The 20972-nt window shown below is 44.7% G+C and overlaps 1 protein-coding gene across 1 annotated transcript in view; it reads right to left on the reverse strand.

The window, feature by feature from the left end:
* The window catches only part of LOC125488000 (probable G-protein coupled receptor 139), a 58580-nt gene that overhangs the window by 21000 nt on the left and 16608 nt on the right, over nt 1-20972 (reverse strand). The window contains exon 3 of the mRNA XM_048620742.1: nt 20182-20238. Within this exon, the coding sequence (XP_048476699.1) occupies nt 20182-20238 (57 nt within the window). The remainder of the gene's footprint in view (nt 1-20181; nt 20239-20972) is intronic.

A 20972-nucleotide genomic window follows, 5' to 3' on the forward strand; every position in this document is an offset into this window, starting at 1 on the left:
GGATCTGGAGGCGACAGCGAATGCGGTTAGCTGTTATAATATGCCTGACAGTCAGAGCATTGAATATTAAAATCAATACAATCGGAAGCAACGGTGTAATTATGGTGTCAATCCATACATATACTTTCCAAAATAATGATCTATGATACTCTGATATCACGACACAAAACCATGTTATCTCAGATTCTCCAGCATCTGCAGTTCCTGCTTTCTCTCACAAAACCATGGGATGTTGTCAAGAACAAATAAAGGAACGAATGCAAAATACCAAGTAATCGATCGCAAACAGCTGGCCACAGTCACAGTTACTATAATGACAAACGCTGTTCTCTTTTTACGATATCTTGCACCTAGCTTTTGGCAACAAATTGCTACAAACCGATCAAATGTGAAAGCAACTGTGAACCAAACTGAGCAGTCCAGGGTTGCAAGGTACAGAACAACTCTCGAGCCACACACAGGAGTGATGGATAAGAAAGTAACTGAAAAAGAAAGATTATTAATTCGATCCAGTAAGACATTGAGGATGATGATAAGTAGATCTGCTGTCGACATTGCCAACAAATAGTGAGTGACGCTTTTAGAGACCCCACAATTGCCTCGATTCAGGATCACAATTGCCACTATGTTAACTGTAAGAAAAATGAAGAAAGGTACATTTCTTCATGGCTAGAATCACGGTAGAAACATCAGCTTAATATGTCTGCAAAATCACCAAATGGAGTCAGATTAGTATATTAACACAATTACAGTATGCACGTTGAAAATTTCAATGGTTTTATTTACACAATCAAGCCAGGATGAAATAGAGACTTCCTTTGAACCAATAGACAAACAGGATCAATGAATAAATAGATAAATTAGGAAAAAAACTGCAATGAATGAAACATTTTAATGCAAGTATGTCATGCTGAGAGATTCACCACAATGTTTAATAGTGTTTTCATGCAAATGGAACAGGTAATGGAAATAAAAATATCAAATTAAAGTGGTAATAAGGACAAAGTATGTTACATCAATGGACCCAATCAGGAATGACACTACTTGCAAGTTCCAGTCAAGCTGCTGACCTTCTTGGCTTGGAAAGCCATCATCGTTCATTCAGTGTTGCTGGATCAGTTCAAACACATTTGGACAAGAACATGGATAGGAAAGCTCAGCGGGACATTGGTCGTTTATTGGAAGACAGGACTAGTTCGGGACAGGAAACCTGGCTGGACATGGGCGAGTTGGACCGAAGGGTCTGCTTCCGTGCTGTATGAATCGATGACTCTATGCAGTTGGTTTTACAGCAAATGGTCTGCCGTTGTTTGAATAAGCAGCTTACCGCTACCTTCTCAAGTGTAACTCGGAATGGGGAGTAGAAACTGACTTAATCTGCTCTGCATTGAAAATCTAACAACTCATTTATGAATAAACCCCATTTACGCAGATGGAGGGAAACAATAACAAAAATGAACTACTGGTGAAACCACTAGGACCACATCGGTTGAAAATATCCAAAGCTTGGGATATTGGCTCAAATTTCAATAAAGAATGAGGGAGCACTGTTAAATAGGTTTTACATGAACATGATTGGATTTATGGACTCATCAATAATGCCAACAGCTGCAAGTATCGGGTAGTAAATTCGAGCTATATGTAAGATTGCTGTGTATTTCATCATGTCCCAGTCAGGTCTGTCTGTTACAGTGGAGTCAGTGATTCCGTCCGCTGAAATACAATAATATCGTCAACACAACCACATTTTATTTGGGGGTAAAATGTCCAGTGAGACAAAACATCTGGTTGAATATTAGTTGCAGTAATCTGAACAAGCAGCAAATTAAACACTTTCCTCTGAGTATTACCACACAGGAGAATCTATTTTGAATTAAATGTCACCAATCTCTTGAGAATTAGATTTTATAGCCACGTGCACCCAAGTACAGAAGTACATGAATACAGTGATACGTGTAAAATGTTGCTATTCCCGGCACCAACTTATGAATAATGTACGCAGACACAATATTTTCGGTATGAAATAGAAAAAATAAGGAAGCAAAGTTAAAACTCAAACATTACAGTCCTTCTTAGTATTAATGAGAAAAAAAAACGAATTATAGTTGAAAGTTAAAAGTCTAGTTTTGAAATATTTTTGAAAGGGAGAACAATGCACTACAGTGGGCAAGAACGCGATACTGTACTATAACTGAGACATAGAGTTTCCTTCATTGTTGCCTTTTAAATTGACAAAACACTGGGGCATAATTTGCAGCGGGTGGAAATCTCATACAGATTGCCACTCGGGCCATTTTCTTTCGGATGAAATAACGGAGCCTTCCATTTCTGAGAGGAGATTCCATTCAGGGTGTCTCAGGAATGTGGAACCATGCTTCCATGCTGACAGATCTTTCCTGGCTACAACATGCCTTATTAGGCATATGGCAAGTGTGACTTGACGGTGCTCTAACTGTAAGGTGCCAGATGGGCAATGACCTAGAGCACCAGGTTAGTCGGGTGCAAGTTGATCAAGGTGCATGTAGGGTGGCAAACGGGGAGGGGCTAGAATGCCCAACTGGATTATTTTAAATTAATTAATGGGGCGAGGGCACCACTGACTAGGCAGTATTTATTGCCCAACTCTAATTGCCCAGAGGGCAGCTCAGAGTCAACTACATTGCTGTGGGTCTGGAGTCACATATAGACCAGGCCAGGTAAAGATGGCAGCTTCCTTCCCTAAAGGACATAAGTGAACCAGATGGGTTTTTCCTGACAATCCAGAATGGATTCATGGTCGTCATTAGATTCATAATTCCAGATATGTTACTGAATTCAACTTCCACCATCTGGTGTAGCGGGATTTGAAATTGTGTCCCCAGTTAATTATCTAAGTCTCTGGTTTAACAGCCCAGCGATAATGCCACTAGGCAATTGCCTCCCTCGATGTGGTAGTGACGTGATTAGAACGAGTTCAAACAGGTCGACGTCATACAAAATCAGTTTCCAAATTTTTGATGTTAACCTGGTCCAATCAGGAATGTTGGAGGTTCTGTTCACTCTGAGAGTTGGCTCTGCGGAAGCCGAACCAGTGTCAAGTACTTTGCACACTTGTGTGAAGGATTACTTGCTGACAGGATATCGGTGTCTGTGGAGTTATTTCAATGGGAACGACTGTGGAAAGAATACTGTAACCATGTAAAAGCGCGTTCAAGCTGAAGCCTACCTGGACTTCAACAAGGCACTTCAATTGCTTTTGTCATTATCAAATGTATATGAGTTGCATGGCGTGCCGATGGTAGTGGATACTTGTGCCTTGCCCACCGAGCTTGGGGGCACCATCTGAATGAAGGCAATTGCATAGCCTGACTCAGGACATTTCCTGAACATTTGGGCTCTCAGTTAGCTGACAGCAAAACCCCAAAACACAGCCAAGCCTTGGTCAAGCAGTGAACATTTTCTTCAGGATCTGGGCCCCAAGCTGTTGCATTTGCTGCCGAAATACGGACTTGAGACAAGAAAATTGTACGAATAGGTCTGAACTGATTAAGAGAACTCATCAGCCGGTATCCAGGAGAGTACAAGCCCTGGAAAGCCGACCTGTCTCTGGTCTGGAAGAATTAAACTTCTTACCAACATCCAAATCAGATCCAAGAAAAACAAACAGCTGGTTTAATGGTCACCCGGTTGTAATGGAGGCATATGCGGATGAAACTGTGTCAGTGATTGCAGGACCAAGCTTTAACAAAACTCGCGCAGGACTCCAACCTTTAAGTTTGCAAAGGGCTCGGTTATACTGAGAACTTATGACTGGGACCCTTAACAGATTAATGGCACAACTTCGGTTCCAATCTCTTGTGAGAAACGGCTGGTTCAGTTAACACTGATCGCAGAAAAAGGCTCAGATCCAAGCCTGATGGGGCAGATTGGCCCAGAAAAGTTGACTTTGATTGCCTCAGTGATAAATAATAGCTGCTGGGCTAAAGTCCTAACAAAACACCAAAGTTTTTTAAGGAAGGTCAGGGTTTATCAAAGGAGCCACGATCACCATGCATGTTGACCAGGACGCAACTGCACGATTCCGCAGGAACATCCACTTCCATTTGTCTCATGTGTAGAAGTAGAGGCAGAAATCAGGAAGGTGGAAAGTGAAGGAATCAATACAGTTTACAGAACGTGCAGCACCGGTCGACCAATCGTGAAGCGTGAGGGTTCCCTTTTACTCTATGGAGATTTTAAACAAACAGTAAACTGAACAAAAACAAAGTTGCTGGAAAAGCTCAGCAGGTCTGGCAGCATCTGTGAAGGAGAAAACCAAGTTAACGTTTCGGGTCCTGTGACCCTTCTTCAGAACTGATGGTGGCTGGGAAAACGTCAGTTTATATGCAGAAAATAGGGAGGTGGGTAGGGTAGGGGAGGGAGTAAACGATAGGATAGAGCCCAAAGAGAGAGAAAGACAGTTGGACAAACAAAGGAATTGCTAACGATCAGGCTGGGAGGGTGAGTAGTTGTTAATGGGGACTGTTAGTGACTAACAACAGGGGGTGTGCAGTGGCAGGCTATGTGGTAACAAGGCCTGGTGTGTGGGGTGGGGGGCTGGGACATGCGAGAGTTTAGGCCCTAAAATTATTGAGCTCAATATTGAGTCTGGAGGGCTATAGGGTCCCAAGCGGAAAATGAGGTGTTGTTCGTCCAGCTTGCATTGGGCTTCACTGGAACACTGTAGCATGCCGGAGACAGAGATGTTGGCCAGGGAGCAGGGTGGTGCATTGAAGTGGCAGGCAACAGGTAGTTCAGGGTCTTTTTTGTGAGTAGAACGTAGATGTTCTGCGAAGCGGTCGCCAAGTCTATGCTTCGTTTTCCCAATGTAGAGGAGACCACATTGTGAGCAGCGAATGCAGTAGACTGGATTCTTGGAAGTGCCGGTGAAGTGTTGCTTCACCTGGAAGGTATGTTTGGGCCCTTGGATAGTGGGGAAGGAGGAGGTAAATGTGCAGGTGTTGCACCTTCGGCGGTTACAGGAGAAGGTGCCGTAGGGTTGTGGGGAGATGTTGGGGGTGAAGGAAGTGTGGACCAGGGTGTCCCGGAGGGAACTGTCCCTGCGGAAGGCGGACAAGAGAGGGGAGGGGAATATGTGTCTGGTGGTGGCATCTTGCTGGAGGTGGCGGAAATGGTGTCTGATGATCTTCTGGATGTGGATGGTGGTGGGATGGTAGGTGAGGATAAGGGGAACCCTATCGTTGTTATGGGAGGGAAGAGAAGGGGTGAGGGCAGAAGTGCAGGAGATGGGTCGGACCCGATTGAGGGCCCTGTCGACAAAGGAGCTGGGGAATCCTCAGTTGAGGAAGAATGTGGACTTTTCGGAGGCTCCCTTGTTGAAGTTCACCTCATCTGAACATATGCGATGGAGACGGAGGAACTGAGAGAATGGGATGGAGTCTTTACAGGAAGTGGGGTGTGAGGATGTATAGTCCAGGTAGCTGTGGGAGTCGGTGGGTTTGTAATGGATATTAGTGGCCAGTCTAATCCCAGAAATGGAAATAGAAATGTCGAGGAAGGGAAGGGAGGAGACAGAGATAGACCAGGTGAAAATGAGGGCAGGGTGGAAATTGGAGGCGAAATTGAGGAAGTTTTCCAATTCTAGACGAGAGAGGGAAGCAGCACCGATGATATCATCGATCCATCAGAGAAAGAGTTGTGGGTGGGGGCCGGAATAGGACTGGAACAAGGAATGTTCCACGTACCCCACGAAGAGACAGGCATAACTAGGGCCCATGCAGGTACCCATGGCAACCTCTCTTACCTGAAGAAAATGAGAGGAGTTGAAAGAGAAATTGTTGAGGGTGAGGACAAGCTCAGCCAAGTGGAGGAGGGTGGTGGTGGGTGGGGATGGTTCAGACCTTTGCTCCAGGAAGAAGCGGAGAGCCCTAAGACCCTCCTGGTGGGGAATGGATGTGTAAAGGGATTGCATATCCATGGTAAAGAGGAGGTGGCTGGAGCCGGTAAACTGGAAGCTTTGAAACCGGCATAAGGTGTCAGATGAATCATGGGTGTAAGTGGGTAGGGATTGGACTGGGGTGGGGGAGAAGACTGAGTCAAGGTAGGAAGAGATGAGTTCTGTGGGGCATGAGCAGGCTGAAACAATGGGTCTACCCGGACAATCCTGTTTGTGGATTTTTGGCAGGAGGTAGAAACGAGCTGTGCGGGGTTGGGGGACTATTAGCTTGGAAGTGGATGAGGGGTGATCACCGGATGAAATTAGATCAGTAACTGTGGTGGATACAATGGCCTGATGTGCCATGATGGGGTCATGGTCCAGGGGAAGGTAGGAGGAGGTATCTGAGAGCTGGTGCTCAGCCTCTGCAAGGTAGGGGTCAGAACGCCAGTCTACAACAGCACCCCCTTATCGGCAGGTTTGATGACAAAGTTAGGGTTAGATCTGAGTGCACGGAGTGCAGTCAGTTCGGAGGGAGATAGATTGGATTTGGTGAGAGGGGGCAGTGAAATTGAAGCGACTGATGTCACGTCAACAGTTCTCAATGAAAAGATCGAGTGCAGGTAAAAGGCCGGAGGGAGGGGTCCAGGTGGAGGGAGAGTGTTGAAGTTGGGCAAAGGGGTCTGTGGGACGGGGAGCGGACTCTTGTCCAAAGAAAGGGCACGGAGGCAAAGACAGCGGAAGAGCAGCTCGGCGTCATGTCGTGCCTGAAATTCATTAAGGTGGTGACGCAGAGGGATAGAGCTGAGGCCTTTGCTGAGTACAGAGCGTTCAGCATCGGAGAGTGGAAGGTTAGGAGGGATGGTGAAAACCCGACAGGAGGTGGGAGGGTTGGGGGAGGGGATAGAGTCAGAGGGAAGGGGAGGAGAGGCAGGTTCCAGAGGGCCATGGGTATTATTGAGTTGGTGCATCTTGTGGGCCTTGATGCCTGAAAGGAAAAGAAAAAGTTTCTTGTTAGCACGACGAATGAGCCGGAGGATGAAGTGGAACTGCGAAGTGGTGCAGCCCTGAGCCAGCACGTTGCGATGCAGTTGGAGAGAAAGGTTGAGAGTGTGCATGTGGCGCCGCATGGCACTGAGCGTGGATCTCAGGATGCTGCGAGAGCAGCTGTCTGCGGAACATTGAACATCACGGAGATATCTGTGATCCTGGGAGGATTCAAAACATGACGGATGAAACATCAATTGAAATCCACGTGGGGTGAGTCTGAGCCGGAGGCAGTCACTGAGGAATGCGATATGGCTGCGGAAACGAGTTTTAGCAAATACCTGGTCAAACACGAGGAGTGACAGTGAAATTAATGTCGGTGGGCAAGAAGAGAGATTGGAACGGAAATCCCGTCGGAGAGGGGAGCAGAACTTCTTCAAGGTGGGCATGCCTGGAAGAGATGTGGTAGTGAGTTAAATACTAAATAAAAACCGAAAGAACTGTGGATGCTGTAAATCAGGAACAAAAACAAAGTTGCTGGAAAAGCTCAGCAGGTCTGGCAGCATCTGTGAAGGAGAAAACAGAGTTAACGTTTCGGGTCCGGTGACCCTTCCTCAGAACTGATGGTGGCTGGGAAAACGTCAGGTTATATGCAGAAAATAGGAAGGTGGGTGGGGTAGGGAGTAAACAATAGGATAGAGCCCAAAGAGAGAGAAACACAATTGGACAGACAAAGGAGTTGCTAACGATCAGAAAGGGACGGTGAATAGTTGTTAATGGGGACTGTCTTAGGGCTCTCCGCTTTTTCCTGGAGCAAAGGTCTGAACCATCCCCACCCACCACCACCCTCCTCCACTTGGCTGAGCTTGTTCTCACCCTCAACAATTTCTCTTTCAATCCTCTCATTTTCTTCAGGTAAGAGGGGTTGCCATGGGTACCTGCATGGGCCCTAGTTATGCCTGTCTCTTCGTGGGGTACGTGGAACATTCCTTGTTCCAGTCCTATTCCGGCCCCCACCCACAACTCTTTCTCTGATGCATCGATGATATCATCGGTGCTGCTTCCCTCTCTCATCTAGAATTGGAAAACTTCCTCAATTTCGCCTCCAATTTCCACCCTGCCCTCATTTTCACCTGGTCTATCTCTGTCTCCTCCCTTCCCTTCCTCGACATTTCTATTTCCATTTCTGGGATTAGACTGGCCACTAATATCCATTACAAACCCACCGACTCCCACAGCTACCTGGACTATACATCCTCACACCCCACTTCCTGTAAAGACTCCATCCCATTCTCTCAGTTCCTCCGTCTCCATCGCATATGTTCAGATGAGGCGAACTTCAACAAGGGAGCCTCCGAAAAGTCCACATTCTTCCTCAACTGAGGATTCCCCAGCTCCTTTGTCGACAGGGCCCTCAATCGGGTCCGACCCACCTCCCGCACTTCTGTCCTCACCCTTTCTCTTCCCTCCCGCAACAGCGATAGGGTTCGCCTTATCCTCTCCTAATATCCCACCACCATTCACATCCAGAAGATCATCAGACGCCATTTCCGCCACCTGCAGCAAGATGCCACCACCAGACACATATTCCCCTCCCCTCTCTTGTCCGCCTTCCGCAGGGACAGTTCCCTCTAGGACACCCTGGTCCACACTTCCTTCACCCCCAACACCTCCCCACAACCCTACGGCACCTTCCCCTGTAACCGCCGAAGGTGCAACACCTGCACATTTACCTCCTCCCTCCCCACTATCCAAGGGCCCAAACATACCTTCCAGGTGAAGCAACACTTCACCTGCACTTCACACAATCTAGTCTACTGCATTCGCTGCTCACAATGTGGTCTTCTCTACATTGGGGAAACAAAGTGTAGACTTGGCGACCACTTTGCAGAATGTCTATGTTCTGCTCGCAAAAAAGACCCTGAACTACCTGTTGCCTGCCACTTCAATGCACCACCCTGCTCCCTGGCCAACATCTCTGTCTCCGGCTTGCCACAGTGTTCCAATGAAGCCCAACGCAAGCTGGAGGAACAACACCTCATTTTCCACTTGGGGACCCTACAGCCATCTGGACTCAATATTGCGTTCAATAATTTTAGGGCCTAAACTCTCACATGTCCCAGCCCCCCACCCCACACACCAGTCCTTGTTACCACATAGCCTGCCACTACACACCCCCTGTTGTTAGTCACTAACAGTCCCCATTAACAACTGCTCACCCTCCCAGCCTGATCGTTAGAAACTCCTTCGTCTGTCCAATTGTGTTTCTCTCTCTTTGGGCTCTATCCTATCGTTTACTCCCTACCCCACCCACCTTCCTATTTCCTGCATATAACCTGACGTTTTCCCAGCCACCATCAGTTCTGAGGAAGGGTCACCGGACCCGAAGCATTAACTCTGTTTTCTCCTTCACAGATGCTGCCAGACCTGCTGAGATTTTCCAGCAACTTTGTTTTTGTTCCTGATTTACAGCATCCGCAGTTCTTTTGGTTTTCCCTGAAGTAATAGTCTCGTGATAATATCTCTGGGCTGTCACCTCCCTTAGATATTTGTAATATTTTAATGGGCAGTTCTCAAACCCATGGTTATTCAGCTTATCTTTTATTTCATATTTCGCTTGTAAGGTGTAATATTTGATACACCAGGAGTAGTCACTGGGCTACGTCACCAGGACAACAAATTTCCTATTTTGATTGTGCTCCTTTTTGTGTTGACGACGTCCTTTCCAGGTAGATATTGAAGGCATCACCTTGTTACAGGTCTGGTGTTGCAGAGGCAGCATCCAGAGCAATGCACCCACCAGGACTTGTCATTGGCCTGTGAAGGGAAACGGAACTCACATCAGAAGGTGTCTCCATACTTGTCACTTACATAGCGCTCGCTGCTAAAGGGATAAAAGGGTATGGTGGAAAGGAGGAAAAGGTTATTGAGTTGGATGATCAGCCATGATCATATTGAATGGTGCAGCAACTCAGAGGGCTGAATGGCCACCTCCTGCTCCTATTTACTATGTTTCAATCTGCAAATAAGAAAACTGACGAAAATGGTAATGATAATTTTGTTTTGGGATGAATGAAATTCCAAGTGACTAAGAATCTGGAGAACTTTTCAACGTTTCGTGTTCCAGTCATTCAAGGAAATGTACAATCAGAAGTGGGCTCACTTCTGGTGTTTGAAAAAAGAGTCACTGACAAACTCTGTGAATGTGGCAAAACCCGTACAGCAGGCGCTGCTCCATCCATAGGTGGAAATATTGAGATTAACATTTAAATTAACTGAGCGATCACATTGTTAAAAAGAACATATGACACATTCAATATGTTAATCATAGAATCCCCACAGTGTGGCCCATCCCTCTATAACCCAACTAATCCACACATCCCCGAACACTGCAGGCAATTTCGTATTGCCAGCCCACCTAGCCTACACATCGTTGGATTGTGGGAGGAAACCGGAGCATTTAACATCAACAAATGGGCATTTTCTGGTCCAGGAGGATAGCAGATTTCATGACAATCATCTTTGTGTTTTTAAATAGTTCTGCTGTTTCTGCACTTTCATGATCCCTGAGGACACAGGACAGTTCATAGAGTGCTAGAATCATTATAGCGTGGAAGCAGGCCAGTTGGCCCATCGATTCCACACCAACCCTTCATCAAGCATTAAATCCAGAACTCATAACTCCAACCCCGCACGCTATCCCTGTAACTTTGCACTTCCTATAGCTAACCCACCATCCCTGAACAATATGGACCATTTGCCACGGTCAATCCATCAAAACTGCACATCTCTGGACTGTGGGAGGAAACTGGAGCACTCAGAGGAAACCCACGCAGACACGGGGAGAATGTGCAAACTCCACACAGACAGTCACCCGAGGGTAGAATCGAACCCGGGTCCCTGGTGCTGTGAGGCACAGTGCTAACCACTGAGCCACCATGCTGCCCCAAGTTGCTCGATATCAGATCATAAGCCGATCAGATCTCAGTTTCAAACTCCATCTGCCCCATGGTGGAGTTCAAGAAAATTATTTGTGCTCAAGCCTAATGATGTTAATTTGAAGACCATCTCAGCTGGCCACAAGGAATCTATTGTAGCATTTCCAACCGAATTCCCAGGGACACTTGCTATCCCCTCAAACAGCATATATCAAATATAATCGAATTCTAAATACACCTGAGTGACTAGGACATTGCATTCTTCCTTCTAAAGCTTTTTTGAATGGTAAAAGGCACACTTTTCAAGTCCGAACGGTTTCCTTCCTCCTCCACCATTAAGTCGCCATGGTGCTACCAAGAAATAGGGCTGCCGTCTTATTAGAGGTGACTGGTGGGTGTTTAACCAAAGCGTCATTATGTATCTGGTGAGGTGAGAGGTTGCGAAGGAGATTCCTTTAGGGTCAGTCGGTGCAGAGATTGAGCTCATACTGTTGGTGTTTCTCTATATCGCCAACTGGGCTAACAACTAGGTTTTATCAGAATCCATATGATTACGAACCTTGTCGACTGGTCTCTCAGAATCGGTGCCCAGCTCCTTACATCCGAAAAACAAAACAACAAATGATGTTATCAGATCCAATATCACCAGGCACCATGGAATGAACAGGTTCCTCCAAGGAGTTGTCTGTATGTCAATGGTAAGAACATGTTTAGAGCAATCTGAGATTTCTGAGGAACCTTTTCTGGAAGCATGCATTTGACATCCGATCTTATAAAGCAATTGATGAAGAAAATGGACCCAAGACAAGGGTCAGAACCTATAATCATATCTGGAAAGTGATGATGATTGAGCGTAATTCTGATCTTCATCATATGTATTCCCCCATTATTGGAAAACCATTTTCTCCTCCCCTAACTTCCCAAACAATTGACTTCAATGACGTTTTAATATTAAGACTTTGTGCTGTTGACTTCGAATACAATATTATCCCTAATGACAGGACTTTCAAATGTTGAATTAAGAATTAATAGGTAGGGGAATTAAGGAAAATATACAGCACTTCAGTAGAAGGTTAAACCCATTGAGTGGATTTCTGTTTTCTCATTATGCCGACGCACACCATTTTACCCCCAACAGTAATTGCATTCTTGGGCTTTTTTTAATCATCTATGCATACAATCTGATTGTGAAACATGTTAATTAATTTTGACATTTCTGAAGGCGACAAATTAAAGTTATTACTGTTGATTTGTGAGCCACTGACTGGGTCAAGCTTTTATTGCTTATCCATCATTACTCCTGGGAAGACTTTCTTGAACAGTTGCGGCCTTTGGGATTTCCAGACAGCAACGGTTAAAGAGGTAGCTACAGGAGTTTGACCCCGCGACAGCAACATACAGCAGAAGTCGGTTATAGAGTCATAGGGAAACAGGCCCCTTTGGCCCAATTTGTCCACACTGCCTAGTTTTTGCAATTAATCTAGTCCAGTTTATCTGCATTTGGCCCCTATCCCTGCATACCAACCTCTTTCATATCCGTGTCCAAATATTTCTTAAGTGAGAAAAGTGCTCTCGCCTGCATTATTACCTCTGGCAGCCTGCTCCGGGTACTCAACACACTCTGTGCAAAACATTGCCCCTCTGGGCCCTGAGATAATAAGAAATGCCGATGCTGGAGTCAGAGATAACACAGAGTAGAGCTGGAGGAACACAGCAGGCCAGGTAGCATCAGAGGAGCAGGAAAGCTGACGTTTTAGGTCGACACCCTTCTTCAGAAATGGTCCCGACCCGAAACGTCAGCTTTCCTGCTCCTCTGATGCTGCCTGGCCTGCTGTGTTCCTACAGCTCCTCTGGACCCTTTTGTGTCTCTTCCCTCTCACCTTACACCTATGTTCTCTAGTTTTACACTTCCCGTTGGTAAGGCTGCATTTGGAGTACTGAGTGCGATTATAATCGCCCTACGATAGAAAGGATATAATTAAGCCAGAAAAGGTTTACGAGATGCTACCTGAACTAGAAGTTTTGAGTTATCAGGAGAGGTTGGATGGGCTGGGAGCGTAGGAGACTGAGGAGGCGACCTTACAGAGGTCTATAAAATCATGAGATGCACAGATTAAGTAGATAGCCAACCGCTTTCCCCATGGTAGAGGATATTGCATTTGATAATGCCCAAGAAATAAGAACACGACACTGATAATGAAAAATCTCCAGATGTACAACTATTTCAATCTTCCCCGAAATACATTTTAAATAAAGATGTACCTCTCTTAATAACTACAATACTTCTGCATTATAATCAAATATGTCTAACAGATGTCCATGCTATCTACAAGTGTGGAGGTCCTGGACGGGAATGTGTGAGTGCTGGTGAGCATACATCTACTGCCCTTACTCTTCAAGATTCTACAGTCTTGTGCGTTTGGAATGTGTTGCTCTGGGAACACTGGTGAGTTGCTGCTGTGCATCATCTAGCTGCTAGACATTGCTAACACTGTGCATTAATAGTGAAAGGAGGGAGCTCTGAAATGTCACATATGCAGTGCAAATCAAGTGAGCCAGTTTGTCCTCACTCGTCTAGACAAGTGGAGAGTATGCCATCACACTCCTGACTTGTGTCGAGCCAGGCACTCAGCTGTGTTTATACGGTAGGTCCAACTCAGTTTCTACTCAAAATAAAAACCGAAAGAACTGCGGGCACTGTAAATCAGAAACAAAAACTGAAGTTGCTGGAAAAGCTCAACAGGTCTGGCAGCATCTGTGAAGAAAAAAAAGTCAGAGTTAACGTTTCGGGTCCAGTGGGTCACATGAACTCTGATTTTTTTCTTCACAGATGCTGTCAGACCTGCTGAGCTTTTCCAACAACTTCTGTTTTTGTTCCCCAGTTTCTTTTCAATTGTCCCTCACTCCCAGAGGATTTTGATAAAGGGAATTCAGTATTGGTAGTGCCACTGGATTTACTGTTAAGATGGTGAGACTTGACAATGAGTCTCTCAGCAGAAATAATTCTCAACTTCTAGAAAGCAAGAGCTTAAGCAGCAGTGAGGTGGCGTGATGTGATGCACTTGCAATAGACGATCCTCAAAAAAACCTGGGTTCGATTCCACCTCAGCCATCTGTCTGTTGATTTTGCACATTCTCCCTGTGTCTGCGTGGGTTTCCTCCCACAGTCCAAAAGATGTGCAGGCTGGGTGGATTGGTCATGCTAAATTGCCCATAATATTCAGGGATGCGTAAATTAGTTGGGATATAGGGGGTGGCTCTGGGTGGGATGCTCTGAGGGTTGGTGTGGACTTGTTGAGTCGAAGGGCTTGTTTCCACACTGTAGGGATTCTAAGATTCTAAGGCATGATGAATGGTAGGGCCCTGGGAAACACTGAGGATCAAAGAGAACTTGGTGTGCATGTCCACAAGTCACTTAAGGTATTAGGACAGGTGGACAAATTGTTTAAGAAGGGATATGGTATACTTGCCTTTGTTAGCCGAGACATAGATTTCTAGAGCTGGGATGTTAGGCTGGATATAATGTTGGTTAGGCTGCAGCTCGACTATTGTGTGCAATGCTACATTCACATTATAAAAGGGATGTGATAGCACTGGGAGATAGTGCAGAGGAGATTTACAAAGATGTTGCCTGGTTTACAGGGTTTTAATTATGGGGAGAGATTGGTCAGACTGGCGTTGTTTTCCTTAGAGCAGAGGAGACTGCAAAGGAACACGATTGAGATGTCTGAAATTATGAGGGGCATAGATGGGGTTGACAGGAAGAAACCTTCCCCCGCCCTATTGCAGAGATTAATGACCAGGGGCATAGTTTAAGGTCAGGGGTACAATGGTTTGAAGAGATGTGCAGAAAAGCTTTTTCACCCAGAGGGTGGTGGGGAATCTGGACCTCACTGCCTGCAAGAGTGGGAGAAGCAGAAACCCTCATCATATTGAAGAAGAATTTAGATGTACACTTGCAATGCCAAAGTAGTCAAGGCTATGGGCCAAGTGTTTGGAACTGGAATTAGAATAGTTAGGCGGTAGTTTTTGACTGGCACATTATAAATGGGCAGAAGAGCCTTTTTCTGTGCTGTAGATTTCTATCACTCTATGACAGCGATACTTGCAAGTATGTAACATTTTAGGAGGAAGGTGCAGTTTAATTATATTTTATATTTTTCTGACTTATTGGAACAATGACAATAAATGCAGTAAAGGATTTTGATGAAATTGAGATGAACATGTTGGAAGGCTGTGGATGTGATCTGAGCTGACGAATGGAGTGATGGTTACTGATATCTTGTATCTCTAGAACACAGAATTCCAAATCTCTGTTGGTTGAACTTGGTCAGGTTTCATTACACTTGCCTTTGAAACCATTTAAACAACTCAACTATCTTGCAAAAGTGTACACCACAGCCATAGAATCCCTACAGTTCAGAAGTAGGCTATTAGGCCCATCGAGTCTGCACTGCTCCTCCAAAGATCATCCCACCCAAACACGTAACCAGCAGCCTATCCCTAAAACCGTGCATTTACCATGGTTAATCCACCAAGCTGGAACATCCCTGCACCCCAAGGGGCAATTTAGAATGGGAGATCCACCTAGCCTCCACATCTTTGCATCTTGGAAAGAAACCAGACCACCGAATAGAAAATGCATGCAGACACGGGGAGAACGCGCAAACTCCACACAGACAGTCATTCAAGGGTGGAAGTGAACTCAGGTCTCTGGTGCTGTGAGGCAGCTGTGCTAACCACCAACGAACGCATAAGCCCTTTGTCAATAATCTTCTGATGCATGAAGTGAGGTTTGTCAGATTTTGCTCTTGTGAAGCAACTAAAACAGTTTTGCCAGGTTAACAGTTGTATACCAAAACAAATTACTTTTGTGATATTGATATTACGAGTCATGGAGTCATAGAGTCATAAAACATGGAAACAGACCCTTCAGTGCAACCAGCACATGTTGAACAGAATTCCAAACTAAACTCGTCCCACCCGCCTGCTCATGGCCCATATCCCTCCAAACCTTTCCTATGTCTTTTAAACGTTGAAATTGTACCTGCATCCACCACTTCCACCACTGAATCCCCCACTATCCACATCCTGGGGGTTATCATTGGCCAGGAAGTCAACGAGACTCACCACATAAACACAGCGACTACAAGAGCAGGTAAGAGGTTGGGAATAATGCAGCAAGTAACTCATCTCCTGACTCCTCAAAGCCTGTGCCACCATCTACAAGGCACATGTCAGGAGTGTGATGAAATACTCCCCACTTGCCCTGGATGGGGGCAGCCCCAACAACACTCAAGTAGCTCGACGACATCGAGTACAAAACAGCCCCCACTTGATTGGCACCACATCCACAAGCATCCACTCCCTCCCCCACTGACGCTCCGTAACAGCAGTGTGTACCATCTACAAGATGCTCTGCAGAAATTCATCAAAGATCCTCATACAGCACCTTCCAAACCCACGACCACTTCCATCTAGAAGGACAAGGGACGGAGACATATGGGAACACCATCACCTCAAAGTTCCCCTCCAAGGTGCTCACCATCCTGACTTGGAAATATGTCGCAGTTCCTTCAGTGTCACTGGGTCAAAATCCTGGAATTCCCTCCCTCAGGGCATTGTGGGTCAAACTACAGTGGTGAACTGCAGCAGTTCAAGAAAGCAGCTCACCCCCACCTTCTCAAGAGGGGCAACTAGTGATGGGCAAAAAATATATGTCAGCCAGCAACACCCACATCCCACAACTGAAAAGAGAAAAGACTTCCTCAAGAAGTTCATTCCACATGCGAACCACTCTCTGTGTAAAAGATTTGCCTGTTATGCTTTTTTTTAAAAAAATCTTTCTCCTCTCACCTTAAAAATGTGCCCCCTAGTCTTGAAATCCCGCATCCTAAGGAAAGGACAACTACCGTTAACTCTGTCCGTACCTCTCATTATTTTATAAACTTCTGTCAGGTCACCTCTCAACCTCCTATGCTCCAGTGAAAAAAAAAATTCTCAGCCTATTCAGCCTTTCTTTACAACTCAAACCTTCCATACCCAGCAACGTCTTGGTAAATCTCTTGTGAACTCTCAAGATTGATAATATCCTTCCTTTAACTGGGCGACGAGAATTGGACACAATATTCCAGAAGAGGCCTCACCAAAGTCCTGCACAACCTCAACATGACTTTCCCAACTCCTGTACTCAAAGGACTGAGCAATGAAGCCAAGCATGCCAAATGCCTTTTTAACAACCCTGTCTATATGTGATGCAAACTTCAAAGAATTATGTACCTGCATCCCTCAGTCCCTCTGTTCTTCAACACTATCCAAGGCCCTACCATTAAGTGTATAAGCCCTACCCTTGTTTGTCTAAATATTTTGCATTTTTCCAGATTGAACTCCACCTGCCATTTTTTTTCAGCCCATTGATGCATTTGATCAAGATCGCTCTGTAACCTTAGAAAATCTTCCCGCTGTCTACTATTCCACCAATTTTGGTGTTGTCCGCAAACTTACTAACCACGCCTTCTATATTCTCATCCAAATCATTTATATAAATGACAAACGAAAGAGAACCCAGAACTGATCCCTGTGGAACACCGTGGGTCACAGGCTCCATGCTGAAAAGTAACCCTCCACCACCACTCTCAGTCTCCTGCTGTTAAGCCAATTTGGTATCCAATTGGCAAGTTCACCCTGAATCCCAAGTGACGTAAGTTTACTAATTAGTCTACCATGCGGAACCTTGTCGAAGGCTTTACTAAAATCCAAATAAACCACGTCTACTGCTCCGCCATCATCAATCCTTTTGGTAACTCAATCGAGTTTGTGAGACACGATTTTCCTCGCACAAAACCATGCTGACTATCCTTAATCAACTGTTGCCTCTCTAAATGTCAATAAATCCTATCTTTTATAATTACCTCCAACAATTTACCCACAACTGAAGTCAGACTCACAAGTTCCCCGGTTTCTCCTCACAACCTTTCTTAAACAAAGGTACAACATTAGCCACCCTCCAGTCATCAGGCACCTCACCCGTAGTTATAGATGATGCAAATATTTCTGCGAGGGGTCTCGTAATTTCCTCCCTCACTTTCCACAATGTTATGGGATACATTAGATTAGTACCTGGAGTTTTATCCACCTTTATATTCTCTAAGAACTCCTGAACATCCTCATCTGTAATGTGAACTGTTTTTAAAACATCAAAGTTCATTTCTCTGCATTCTCTAGACTCCATTTCTCTATCCATAGTAAAAACTGACACGAGCTATTCATTTAGTATCTCTCCCATCTCCTTAGCCGGAACAAGGGGCAGGTAAAGCAGAGAAAATGGAGGGAGTTGCGTCTGTTCCATACATCTCATCAATTCCATGCAAAATAAAGCCCGTGAAAGCAGCACCTTATTTGTAAGTATGTTTTGTACTTTAAGACTATAATTTTTCTTTACTTACTTCAAATATACAAAGAAATTTGATACTTCCAGAGTCGCAGTTAATGTTTGGCGTCGGCATATAGAATTCTAAAGTAGTTATGGATGCATCCACGACCACTATGATGACACTGATCATGTTCACCGTTAGACATGTCCGCACCTTCAAAATGGAAGCAATAATTTATTTACATATCTGAACACCCTGACATAAGAACATAAGAACATAAGACCTAGGAGCAGGAGTAGGCCATCTAGCCCCTCGAGCCTACCCCGCCATTCAATAAGATCATGGCTGATCTTTTTGAGGCTCAGCTCCACTTACCCACCTGCACACCATGACCCTTAATTCCTTTACTGTTCAAAAATTTATCTAGCCTTGCCTTAAACACATTCAGTGAGGCAGCTTCAACCGCTTCACTGGGCAGGGAATTCCACAGATTCACAACACTTTGGGTGAAGACGTTCCTCCTGACCTCAGTCCTACATCTGCTTCCCTTTCTTTTGAGGCTATGCTCCCTAGTCCTAGTTTCACCTGCTAGCAGAAACAACCTCCCTGCCTCCACCTTATCGATTCCCTTCATAATCTTGTATGTTTCTATAAGATCTCCCCTCATCCTTCTGAATTCCAATGAGTACAACCGTCACAAAGCCATTGGCTGTTTGGGTGAAAGTACATGAGACCAGTCAGATGGGTGAGGATTACGCTGACAAACATTGCAATAGAAAAGTGTGCATTATTTGTGGAGGGAGCATTTGAAGTACCACAGAATGACAGAATTGTTATTGTGCAGAAGGAGGCTATTTGGCCCAGTGTGTCTGCGTGGTTCTATCACCCAAAACCAATCTTCTGCCTTTTCCCCCATGTCCCTGCACATCCAAATAGCTATCCAATTCCCCCCTTGAATGCTCCCAATTGGACCTGCCTCCACCACAAATCCAGGCAGTCTATTCCATTCTGCAACTACTGGGTTTGTGAAAAAAAATTCTTTCCTCTCATATCACCCTGCTTCGTTTGCACATCTGTTTAAATCCAATGCCCTCTCACTCCTTTTATGAGCAAGAACGAGCTTCTCCCTCTCTACTCTGTCCAAGATCCTCATGATTGAGAACCTCTATTAGATCTCCCTCTCATTCTTCGCCCCAAGGGAAACAGTCCCAACTTCTTCAATCTGCCCTAAAATCTGAAGTTTCACATTTCTTGAACTATTCTTGTAAATCGTACCCCTCCCCACCCTCTCAGATATGTCACCAGTTATTTAGAATCCCTACAGTGCAGATGGAGGCCATTAGGCCCATCAAGTCTGCACCGATTCTCCAAAGACCATTCCACCCAGACACACACTCACCAGCTTATCCCTGTAACACTCCATTTCCTATGGCTGATCCACCTAACCTGTAAATCTTTGGATTATGTAGAAATCCACGCAGCCATGGGAAGTACATGCAAACTCCACACAGGTAGTCTCTTGAGGTTAGAGTCGAACCTGAGTCTCCAGCATTATGCTGCAGCAGCGTTAACCACTGAGCCACTGTGCTACCACATATTGTTAAAGAAAAAGCGTTCTCAAACACTCTCTATTAATGGATTTTTCGACCTCCGGCGTGTACAATCTTTTCTGTTACATTATTGTAAATATAACAAGGTTCCACAAGACATCCATATCCTAATGTATGTATTTTCACTGTAGTGATATAAAAATGCAGAGGAATAAATTGCAATCAGTTCAGTACCAAAGCTTTTACAGGTTTATTATGTCATCTACTGTTTTAGCTAAGGTATGACTGAATGGTGCAATATGGACTCTGTTTGCCCAATTGACTTTATCACCCGATTAACCCACAAACTGGGACATTAGTGCAGGAATGGCCAGGTTGCAAATTTTCATACAGCAGAGCTCCAACATAGGTATACTTACCAGGCGTGTACTTGGCGCTATTTCCAGAAAACATGAGGAGATCCCACAGAACATAACCTGGAATACAAAACCAGCGTGTCAATTTTACTTCACCAAGCCCGGTCACAACAATTACAACTATCTAAAACTACGGGTCATCCTTTCCATTTGGATTTTAAGTCTTTGACTCAGGTTGTAACCCACCTCAACAAACGAGAAACAGAATTTTTTTGGAGAAACTCAGCAGGTGCAGGGACAGCTGACTTTCTCCAGCATTTTCTGTTTTCTTTGTTTCAAATCTCCACCATTCCTGCTTTTTATTTGTTTCAAACTTCCAGCAATTTTTGTTTTTAATTGCTTCAGATCTCTAGCAATTCCGGTTTTTTTTTATTTGTTCCAAATCTGCAGCAATTCCTGTTTTTGTTTGTTTCAGATCTCTTGCAATTTCTGCTTTTGGTTTGTTTCAGATCTCTAGAAATTTCTGTTTTTATTTGTTTCAGATTTTCAGCAATTTTGCTTCATTTGTTTCACATCTCCAGCAGTTTCTGCAGGTTGCTTGTTTCATATCTGCAGCAATTTATGTTTTTGTTTGTTTTAGATCTCCTGCAATTTATATTTTTGTTTGTTTTAGATCTCCTGCAATTTATATTTTTGTTTGTTTTAGATCCCCTGCAATTTATATTTTTGTTTGTTTTAGATCCCCTGCAATTTATATTTTTGTTTGTTTTAGATCCCCTGCAGTTTATGTTTTTGTTTGTTTTAGATCCCCTGCAGTTTATATTTTTGTTTGTTTTAGATCCCCTGCAATTTAT

Source organism: Rhincodon typus, chromosome 48 (genome assembly GCF_021869965.1).
Source record: "Rhincodon typus isolate 14 chromosome 48, sRhiTyp1.1, whole genome shotgun sequence".
NCBI lineage: Eukaryota > Metazoa > Chordata > Chondrichthyes > Orectolobiformes > Rhincodontidae > Rhincodon > Rhincodon typus.